Consider the following 11156-nt stretch of genomic DNA (forward strand, 5'->3'; position numbering starts at 1 on the left):
CACCATCCTTTACTTAGGAGATACACTACTTTGGCCCTTGATGGAACAAATTAAACAAGGAGAGATCATCAAGGGTCGCTCCTCACGATCGATTGATTGAAGTACAACTAACTGTTTTTGAAGATCAAGTACATTGATTAGAGATCTACATCATCCTTTGTAAGAGAAATTACTTGTTTCATCCCTTGAAACAAGTAATTTAAATTGGAGGGAGGAATCAGGGGACCCACATAATTGCACTCCTACAAAATTACAATAAAATAATTTTACTCACATTGTTTCATGATTTCAATTGTTTATTCTCCATACCTACAATTTGTCGCGAACAAATTACTAGATTTTCAACTCTTAACAAATACACCGATGTATATTTTACAAAGCAAGAATAGAGTAACTCAGAGAGAGAGAGAGATCGAAACACATGAACCTGTATAGATAGAGGTGGAACAATATCATAGAGATCGAGCAGGGTTAGCAGATCGATGTCCTCCCTTAGTCGTAAAAGAAGCAAGCGAATCAATTTGAGCTAATGAGTTACTAAGAGATATTAGATCAACACTAATTTTGAATTATGATATATGATAATATGAAGTTGAGTATAAAATGCATTTACATGACTTCATGCATGTTTTAGAACTATTAGAAGTATCGTAATAGTTATGGGTAGTGATACTTTTTGCTCAGACGATGAACTGATTACTCTTTATTTAATGTTTCAGATTTCAGAGCTGAAGTTGAGCCCAAGATCTGACTGATCATTCTTGTTAAGCTAGCATCTTAGTGACTTCATCCTCATAGGTCTTTCTGGGGGAGCCAGTTGATTATGTTTCACTTTTCTATTCTATTTCTAAATGGTTGCATATTTATTGATTCTAGAGTCGCTCGATATACTCTTCGTTAGTTCTTCAGTTTCGTAATTAGACATTTTAGTTGCTCAGTTGCAATTATGTTAAGTTGAAGATTAGTCTAAGTTCTGATAGATGGATTAAAATAAACATGTTGTGAATTAAGTTTGGATTCTTAAGTTAAATGTTAGAGATGTTATGAGTTAAGTTGATTGGGGACTAATACCACTAAGTGCTGGTCATTGCCACTAGTTGGACCGTGACAAAATTAGTAAAAAAAAAAAAAAAAGCAGTAAAGGCAAATATTTTTTCCTTACTAAATATACTCGCGGAAGAATCAAATTGAAAAGATTCAATTACCGGAAAGACTTACATAAGATATGTCGATTTTGTCATCAACAAACGCCTGACTTTGACTATGAAAAGCACTAGATAGACACATTGTAATTAAGGGACAAAACAGTGAAGACGTATTTTAGAGAATACTTTGCAATTTAACATAAGTCACGAAATTAAAAAAGATAGCAAATTACAATTTTAAAATTAGAGGAAAGCAGGGACTAGAAAAAAGGGGGATGGGGAGGGGGTTGGTGTGCACAAACTTATTGCTCAAAACAAATTTAGGCCCAAATGGCCATGACAGACATTCCACCAGCACCTAGAAGAACAGCCATAAAGGACTTGATTTGTAGCTTTACACTGCCTTGTAACTTGTCACCCATAAAATCAGCAGCAAGAAGATCTACTAAAGCCATATAGATCAGAAGGCCAGCAGAGGATGCATTGAGCAATCCAACGGTTATTAGTGCTCGTGGGCTGTTTTCCTCGTAAGTGCTCGACAGGGCTATCCCAAGTGCTATACCAAATGGAGTTGTTACTGCGAAGAAAAATGCCATTATTGCCTTCTTTAAGAACTTGTATTCAGCCTGGAAAAAGAAGAATAGAATTAGTGAATGCAAATTATGGATGTAATAAGAAAATATATTTACTCATGGTCGATCGATACTTTTGTTAATAAGGTACTTTGAAAGAGATCTTTATTCCCTCTATCTAAAATTTTCATAAAATGAACACTACTTGCCTGGAGGATGCAACCACCAAGACCCATCCCTTCAAACATTTGATGAAAGCAAAGTGCAGCGACGAGTCCTTTAATTGTGCAAGTATTGCTTGACGCACCTAGAGATAACCCTATCACTATTGAGTGAACGATAATTCCGAGCTCTAACACCTGCAAAAACATTTTTGTATTTGAAAACTAATGGTTTAGCAGAACTGAATATAACTTTTCAATAAATGAAAACTTCTAATATTCTTCAGTCATAAAAAAATGTTTGACATAAAATGTTTCAAGAATAAGGCATTAACTGTAAATTGTTTATCGATCTGTACTAGAACAGCGGTCAATCGGTCATACCGTTGTATCCTTGAGCAAAAATCATCTCACACATTACTACATTAGAGAGCTACTGAATGAAAATATATTCCTTGTTTTTTTTTCATGCTAGTGGTCAGTGGACATGTTCCACTTCCCAAGAGCCAAACAGTTATCTTATATTATTTTCAAAAGACAATTGGACTTTAGAAAATGTAAAGAGGGCCATCCACCGTTGAAACAAGTCAATAAACACGGCGAAGATGGAGCAGATTTTTATATATATAAATAACATATTAATAATCTAACAATGTTAACACAACCTAGCAACAGAGAGACCACTAATTTAGTAGTCTCCTTCATCACAACATAAATATATTCAAAAGGTTTTCGAATCTTTCTTCCCTTCATTTTATAAAATTTCCACTATGATAAGTTCGTCAATTATATCCAAAATATTCGTCAATTATCTCCAAAATATTTGTGACTACATGCTTCCAAAATTCTAACATTTGAAGATTGAATTTAAAAAAAAAATGAAAAAAGAAGAAGCAAATTGATCATATATAAGTACTCCCTTGACCCTTCGACCTTCTTCTCCTTTTATGTGTTTGACTAGGTAAGAAATTAAAGAGAGAAAAAATAACTTTTTAGATATATAGTCTAAATATGCCATAACATTTATTTTAGCCATAATATCATTAATGATAAAAATGAAAGTTTAAAGTTAACTGATTTGTAAACATAGAAAAGTATAATTCTTTTTAGGACATACTAAGAAAAAAGTGTACATGTCAAATAATAAAACGGGACCCAGGGAGTAAAAGAATAAAGTACAAAACTAACCATGGCAATTACTCTGTATCGCAGTAGTTTTTTACCATCAACTCCATCTTTAGTCGAAAAAGATCCATGGTGATGATGCGAATGAACATGATTTCCAGTTTCTTGATCATGACTTTCTGGAATTACACCAGCTTTGTGTTTCTTGCTGTACAAACTAGTCGCTATAGAGTCAATAGCCAACGTTATTATAGCAGACAACATTGCAACAAATCCAGTGAAGGGAAACTTATGCCACGGGTTCTCCTTCAAGCAACTCGACGACAACATGTCAAATGAGTCTGGTAGCACGTGCATGAAGCCCGTGGCTAGGATAATTCCTGCTGCAAATGCCTTGACGATCACGAAAAGGCTTCGATCGGGGCTTAGGGCCGGGATAGAACGTGTAACCAATGGAAGACATACTCCGATCATGCTAGTGATTAAGATGGAGACTATGGCTATGATTTTTAAGGGTAATGCTTTGGATTTGTTGACACAAGAGTTGTCTTCTTCTGCTCCACAATCCTCTACTACTGATAAAACTTGAGGTACTGAAATTGAGATGAGAATGAAGAAGATGGCTACGTGCTTGAAATGAAAATTAGCCATGTGCTATAGACGTTTTTTGAGTGAATATGTTTTTTGTTTGTTTGTGGTTATGAGTTATTGTATTTGCGAACTACTACTATATATGTACTTAGAATTTTGCTGTTCCGTGTGCTAGGATTTAACGAATATTGAATTCAGTATCCAAACATTTTTTATTAAATCAGGGGCGGAAGAGAAATTGGAAGACAAACATATAGGGTGAGCTAATTAATAATTGGTGCCTACTTCCTTAAAAAAAAAAAAAATTAAAGTTGGAAAACACATTGAAGCCTAATACTATTTCACCCAAAGCATGAAAATGGCATGCCCTAGCTGAAATCAGCGAAAATAATATTTTTACAATAGAGAAATAGAAGTAAACGCTACATTATAGCAAAGGCATGAACTGGCCCTAAATGTTTGATAAACTTAAATAAGTACATGCGGATTTTGTACTTACAAATACGGAAATGTGTATCCAAAACGGCAAAGGGCGTGTTTTAAACGAGTTGTTACTTGTGCTGAATTAGGAAGGCACGTGTTTGCAACTAGTTTTGATGTTGACTTGGTAGTTTAATATCCTACGTGGATTTTACAAACTACAAGAAGAAAGAAAGGATAAGAAAGTATTTAGGGCTTATGAAATTACAGTACTTAAAAAAGTATAATCATGTTAAGACTTAAGTGTTCTGTTACAAAGTCATGTTAGTAGAAACTTGAAAGTCAAGTTCTCATAGCTCATATGATATATATTGTAGTTCTTAAAAAATACACCAGTAAACATGTCCATCATATAGAACTACACATGCTTGTCCCCATATATACATGTAGCCAAATATGGACAGATTATTACTTAATTCCCTTCAATATGTAATTTGCTGGAACTTGATCTCGAGCAACTATCTCTATCAATACCTTGACAACCTGACGAAAAGAAGACATGCGTAATTAACCCACCAAAACTGACAGTTTAAGACAACTCATCTTAATTCTGCTAAGACTACTGTTGGTTGAAGAATTTGCAGAGCATCGATCTTATTGTTTTGGCTTGATTTCTATTACTGGTTAGCTTTATTTCGAGATTTCGTTATGAATAAGAGATAAGTTGGTTAATTCTTAACTTGGAGCTTGAAAATTTCATGGTTATATATTGCTGGACATTCTAAAAAAATCCTTCCTTAAAGAGATGTTCGCATTGATAGATTTAGTCTTATATAATTGAGTTTAAATGGTAGTGTACACTAACAAATTATAAGAAAACAAATAAAGAAACTAAAAGTACGTAAGAGTTGGGCGAGTTGAGTTATGACCTATTGTTTAACCCATCTTGACTCAACCCAACTAACTTTTAAACAAGGTTGAACAATGACCTTTTATATTCGAACAAAAACTCAAATAGCCTCTTATCCAACCACTTGAATTAAAATAGTTGGCGGATATATGATACATGTATAATATGTATATAACCATATAAAATTAGTGTATAATATCTGTATACCAGATGAAAAAAATAAACAGAAAAATCCAAAAATCCGGCCGGCTATTTGTATAAAGATCCCTTTATATTCAACTCATTTTGACCCACCTAAATTAACTTAAGCTGTCGTTTGCCAACCCTACTAGTCAACCATCAAAGATGTGCTTAATTTTAACCAGAAGGATGTGAAATCAAGGCTTGTTATATGTAGGTGGATGTTCCTAGAGTACGTAAGTGCACTTGTTTGACTAAGAGATAAACAACAAGAGTATAAGGTATAGAGAATTTGGCTGTGTCTATAACCAAGTTTGTGCTCCTCCGGTACATCAGTTCCGTAGAATCTCGCTTCACCAACGGCATCAGCAAATAGGTTTTATGGGGATCTATGGTTATTAGAAGCTATTGCAAGGCGTATCAGTTAATACCTGAAAACTTTAGATTTTTGATTTGTGGATTAGGCGGTGAGGATGTCGACGCCGGCGAGGATGAGATTCATGAGGGATTTTAAGGTAACTATAGGTAGCGCCGGCAAGGATAATATTCATGGTGAATTTTGTTACTTTTAGAGTGTATTTTCCGGCGGTCAGATTTGAATTTTTGAGTCTTCAACGAAATACATTGTTTATACATAGTTATACTATGTCTATACATTGTTATACAAATCATATACATCATTTATACATTCTATATAGTTTATACGAATGTATATGTAATGTATAATAGTGTATAAGGATGTATATGTAAAGTTACAAAAAAATTGAGCAATTTATATATAGTTATACGCTACATATCCATTATCTATACATCAATGATAGGGCCACATCGGCTGCAAATTAGATGCGTGAGCTGTATATATGAGTTATTTCACCTTAAGAAGAATGTTGGACTTTTTATTGGGGGTGGGGGGTGGGGGGGGGGGGGGAGTCCATTGGCTAGTTTGGCATGTGAATAATCATGAACTCTATGTATAATAGCAACTCGAATCGTTTGTAAAGTCAAGAATAAAGTAACAATTCAAGTTGCGGAACAAGTGAGGTGAAAAAGCATTGGCTTGTACTTCATAAGGATCTTCATCCACCTATTTATGGTTAGTTTAAATAAAGTCAAAGTCAACCCAACTATGGTACTCTAAGCTTGTGGAACCAATACTTCAACAATTTATAAAGTCGTCTTGCCGTCTTGTGGCTTGCATAAAACCTCAACAAATAGCACGATTGAATTTGTATTACAGTCACAAACACTTCAACAATTTCTGCGAATCCTAATTATTGATATAAATGGATTATATAAGTTTAAACATACTAGAAGTTGACTAAATGCGTAAAATTGTAGAGAAATATTTCGACACTTTTGTTCTTCAGAATTCTCTGTTGCTTTCTTTTATTTGTACATTCTGATATGTCATAAGTTAGGAAGGACTTTGGCTTATAGTTGTAGAAGGGAGAAATTGAGCGGCACAACAGTTAAATTTTAGTTTAGCTACTTCCTAATAACATATTGATCAACGCTTAAATTTTTTTAAAGTTATTATCGTCCTCTAATTACTTCCATCAAAAAAACTATAGGATAAAATGTCAAGCCCATTTGGCCATAAGAGACATGCCACCAGCACCCAAAAGGACAGCAATAAAAGCCTTGATTTGTAGCTTGATGCTACCTTGTAATTTGTCACCCATGAAATCAGCAGCAAGAAGATCCACCAAAGCCATGTAAATCAAAAGGCCAGCAGATGAGGCGTTCAACAAACCAACAGTTATTAATGAACGAGGGCTATTTTCCTGGTAAGTTTTTGACAGTGCAATTCCAAGCGCTATGCCAAATGGGGTTGTTACTGAAAAGAAAAATGCCATTGCTGCCTTTTTCAACATTTTGTACTCTGCCTGTTTGAAGAAAAAACAAAACAGGAAAAGGATCACAACTCTTTCACTTTTGATATAAAATACAAATAATAGATTGTCACACAACTTTATTTTATTACATTAAAGTTACTAAACGTTTTTTTTTTACAAAAAAGTAACTCAAATTTACTATAGTATCATGAAAGTCACAAAACTATACTTTTATAACCAAGATGTCGCTCAATTTTGCGTATCATAGAAAGTCATTAGGTGGAAGCAACATAGGCATTTTATATGAAACTTAGGCAAAGCTTGAATGGTTTTTCTTGTTAGAGAAAAAAGGAGTCTTTGGTGACTTTTTCTTATACTTACTCAAAGCTCACCGATTTGTTTGGTAAAAAAAATAGCTTAATGACTTTTTTGTGATACTTAGACAAACTTAAAAGACCTTTTAGTTACAAATAAAAGTTCAGTAACTTTAGTACAATAAAAATTGAGTGTACATTAGTGAAATTATTGCATTCATATATTAAGGTCATTCTTTAAGATGATGAAGTTAAATTCATATACAGAAAATTAAATAAAAGAGGAAAAGTACTACTAGTATTTAAGTAGCAGCGATTCAGACCATCCATTTTTTTAATGAACTATTGTCCTTATCATCCAATTGGCAATTTCCCTGTTTGTCGTTCTTCTCAGATGTAACTAACTCCAATTATTGATCCTCTTTTTGCTAATGTGATCATTTAATTGATTACTATTGATAGAAAACAAATAATTGATTACTTTTTTTGTCTCTTTCAATCTTTTGGAAGATGTGAGAAAGCAAAAATTACCTGAAGGATGCAACCACCAAGGCCCATTCCTTCAAACATTTGATGAAAGCAAAGTGCAGCAACGAGTCCTTTAATTGTGCAAGTATTGTTTGAAGCACCTAGTGAAATCCCTATCACTATTGAGTGAACTATGATACCAAGCTCTAACACCTGCCAATAAATAAATAAGAATTCCATTCTAGGGATATTATGATAATTTTAGTTTTTTACTACTGCTGATAATAATGATCCATAAAATGCAATGTGCTAGCAATTGGTCTTCATTTTTTTTTAATTATCTTTTGCTTTAATTTGTCACAAACTACATTAATTGGAAGTTTGATTTCGACACTAAAATACACTTTTGCCAATAATTCAATTTAATATGTTATAACAACTTATTGCTCCATTCTCGGCTTACCACTTGCCATATCAATTCAGATCAGCTTAACTTGATGGTGAAATTAATACATATCAGCGCACAAAACTTAACCTTAAAACTCTTTATTCACAGTATTCAAACATTTTGTTTGGTCAGGAATACCAAATTGGGTAAGGAATACCAGCTCCGGGAAGTTTATCAAAGAGTGGGCCATATTTGTTCATCAGCAATTTTGCTTTGTTCCAATTTCGTCTAAATAATTGTTTACCTTTCCTTATGTGGTTCAATTTTGATTTATTTTGTCGTCTTATTTATACCCTCTATGCAATACAACTCCCTATTCATCATTTCCCCTCGAATAGCATTTATGCATCAATCTTCTAAAAAATCATATATTTGAAAATACAATAAACAAGTATCATATAAATCGAAACGTCTATTAGTAAAACTGAAATTGAGAACATTGAAAAATTGTATCAAACAAATATATATCTATGCGACTCCACGAATAGTAATCTTAGCGTATGAGGTTGCACTGAGAGATTATTAATTGTCTTTTTGGAACAGTTCCAAATGATATGCGCTTTCGTTCTTGTCCATTATTATCACATGCATGATGCAACTGTATGCTAACACCCAAATATATAGCAATATAAAATAAATAGTTAAATTATTTTCTATGCATTTACAACTAATCGACTAGCAAACAAGCCTCATATTATTTTTAATCAGTTAATGATCGTGTAAAAACTGTTTGCACCATCATTCAATGTACATAACTGAAATCATAGAAAGAACTTGAATTGGAGAAACCAGCATATGTATTAGAATTATTGATTCAATTTCTAATAAATGAGGTTAGCATTTTAGGCAACATAAGCACGTGGACCACCATGTCTAAATATAGGTTTTAGCTAATTTAGTAATGGTTGGAGTAACAACCTAATATTTGGCAAGAATGTCATCATTATTTGTTATTGATACAGAAAGACATGCATGTGGGCTGTGGCTAAAAATATTGGATCTATCTATGAATGGTCTAGAGCAGTCAACTACAATTAGGCAAGAATCTATTCTTCCTTAAAGCAACGACCGACTGTCGACACCTTCAAATTTTGTACCATTTAAGTTGTGCGCACTTGTCCATGTGCAAAAATTTTCTTACACTATCAGTGTTCCATTAATAAATAATTTTTCATGTAGTCGGTGTATATAAATTATTAAACTTAACTTTAAAAATGTTCAAACGATATATGAAAGTATGTCACATAAATTAAACGAGGAAAGAGACTAACCATGGCAATGACTCGGTAACGCAGTAATTTTGTTCCATCTTTAGAGAGGGAACCATGGTGATGAGAATGGAAATGGCCATTACTGACCGTGCCCATTTCTTGATCACCACCATTAATATGTCCATTTTGAACTTGTTGATTATTTTCTGGATTAATTACACCACCTTTGTGCTTCTTACTGTACAAGCTAGTAGCCATAGAGTCAATAGCCAACGTAATAATAGCCGATAACATAGCAACAAATCCAGTGAAAGGGAACTTGTGCCAAGGATTTTCCTTCAGACAATTAGATGACAACATTTCAAAAGAATCCGGCAACACGTGCATGAAACCGGTACCAAGAATAATTCCAGCAGCAAATGCCTTAACTATAACGAAAAGGCTCCGGTCAGGGCTTAACGCTCGAATTGAACGTGTGACTAAAGGCAAGCTTACTCCGATCATGCTGGTGACTAAAATGGAAGCTATGGCTATGATTTTTAACGTTAACGCTTTAGATTTATTGTTGCATGTGTTGTGTGTTTGTGATTCACATGATGAGTCTCCTTGTGAGAAAGCTTGAGGTGTGAAAATGGATGTAAGGATGAAGAAGATGAAGATAAGCTTGGGAGAAGAAGAAGAAGCCATTGATGAAAGAACCATTGCTCTCTCTAGCTCGGTGGCTTCTTTTAATTTCTTGGTTTTGGTGAATATTTATTTTGCTTTGGTTTGGGGTTTGTGAGCTGTGATATCAGGGAGACACTATATAGACATAGAATTTGATGATATCGGGTGCATGGATAAAAATAGTATACTGAGGTCTTAAATGCTAAGCTGACATGTTGGTGTAATAGTTGTATTTTGCTTGTTCTGTCTTATTTGTAATCAAACATTTAGGGATCAATTATTTATCAGATTTCATGAGAATCAATTCAAAATTGAGTCGGTAAATTAACTGCGCGCCGAATGACTCCTCGTATAACATACGTAGCTTGTTAGTGCTAAGTGCTAACTACACTTGTCCTCTTAGAATTGCATTCTTGCGATTTTATACAAGTTAGAACATGGGCATTAGGTAGAGGATGGTCAGCAGATCTAATTATAATACATGTAAGGTTGTTAAGTGCATATTTCCTTGCAAAGACAGATCAAGTCTTGAGAACTACAAACTGGTAGTAAATGCAATAGTATCAAAACTTTTGCATGGTAGCATCAATCTTTCATGCCCTTGTGTTGGTGGGAGGAAAAGATAGAAAATTAAAAAATGTTTGGAACAAAAAATAGAAGTTAATGCTCTTCTAGCAGCGTGAATCTGCCATCGTAATTTGTAAATAAATGGTCTCTTATACTGATTTACATGAATTTGTAAGGAAGAAAATTGTCATATAAAAATTTGTTGTATTTTATTTGTAAATTTCTTACGTAAAGAGTCCTACAACTGCAATAACATATGTAATCGACTACAAAAGCAATTCTCCCAAAAAATTTGTAAAGCTAAAAAGAAATCTTTAGAAATGATGATAAATTTCGAGTTATGTCACGTAGTTTGACTCATTATAGAATTTAAAAAAAAAAGACTATTGAAACTTGTGATCTTAAGCATATTAACATCCATGAGTCAGTAAAAGCTACTCATTAAGGCTAAAATGAAATGTTTAAAATCAAATTATTCTCAATTATAAAAGCGTCATTTCTTTTAAATAAACTAATCTATATATAATATAAAGCTAGGCATAA

The 11156-nt window shown here is 33.5% G+C and overlaps 2 protein-coding genes across 2 annotated transcripts; both read right to left on the minus strand.

Annotated features, from left to right (window-relative positions):
- Positions 1-925: 925 nt before the first annotated feature.
- LOC132622700 (fe(2+) transport protein 1-like) lies at positions 926-4026 on the minus strand. The gene is made up of 3 exons (XM_060337351.1): positions 3067-4026; positions 1927-2076; positions 926-1771 (listed from the first exon to the last, which is right to left on the minus strand). The coding sequence occupies exons 1-3, from the start codon at positions 3652-3654 to the stop codon at positions 1466-1468; spliced, it is 1044 nt and encodes a 347-aa protein (XP_060193334.1). The 5' UTR covers positions 3655-4026; the 3' UTR covers positions 926-1465.
- A 2291-nt stretch (positions 4027-6317) lies between these two features.
- LOC132622020 (fe(2+) transport protein 1-like) lies at positions 6318-10180 on the minus strand. Its single transcript, XM_060336528.1, has 3 exons — positions 9441-10180; positions 7785-7934; positions 6318-6990 (listed from the first exon to the last, which is right to left on the minus strand). Exons 1-3 carry the CDS (start codon positions 10080-10082, stop codon positions 6685-6687), a joined length of 1098 nt encoding a protein of 365 aa, XP_060192511.1. The 5' UTR covers positions 10083-10180; the 3' UTR covers positions 6318-6684.
- Between the last annotated feature and the right edge of the window lie 976 nt (positions 10181-11156).

The sequence above is a fragment of the Lycium barbarum genome, chromosome 12, assembly GCF_019175385.1.
Source record: "Lycium barbarum isolate Lr01 chromosome 12, ASM1917538v2, whole genome shotgun sequence".
Classification (NCBI taxonomy): Eukaryota; Viridiplantae; Streptophyta; class Magnoliopsida; order Solanales; family Solanaceae; genus Lycium; species Lycium barbarum.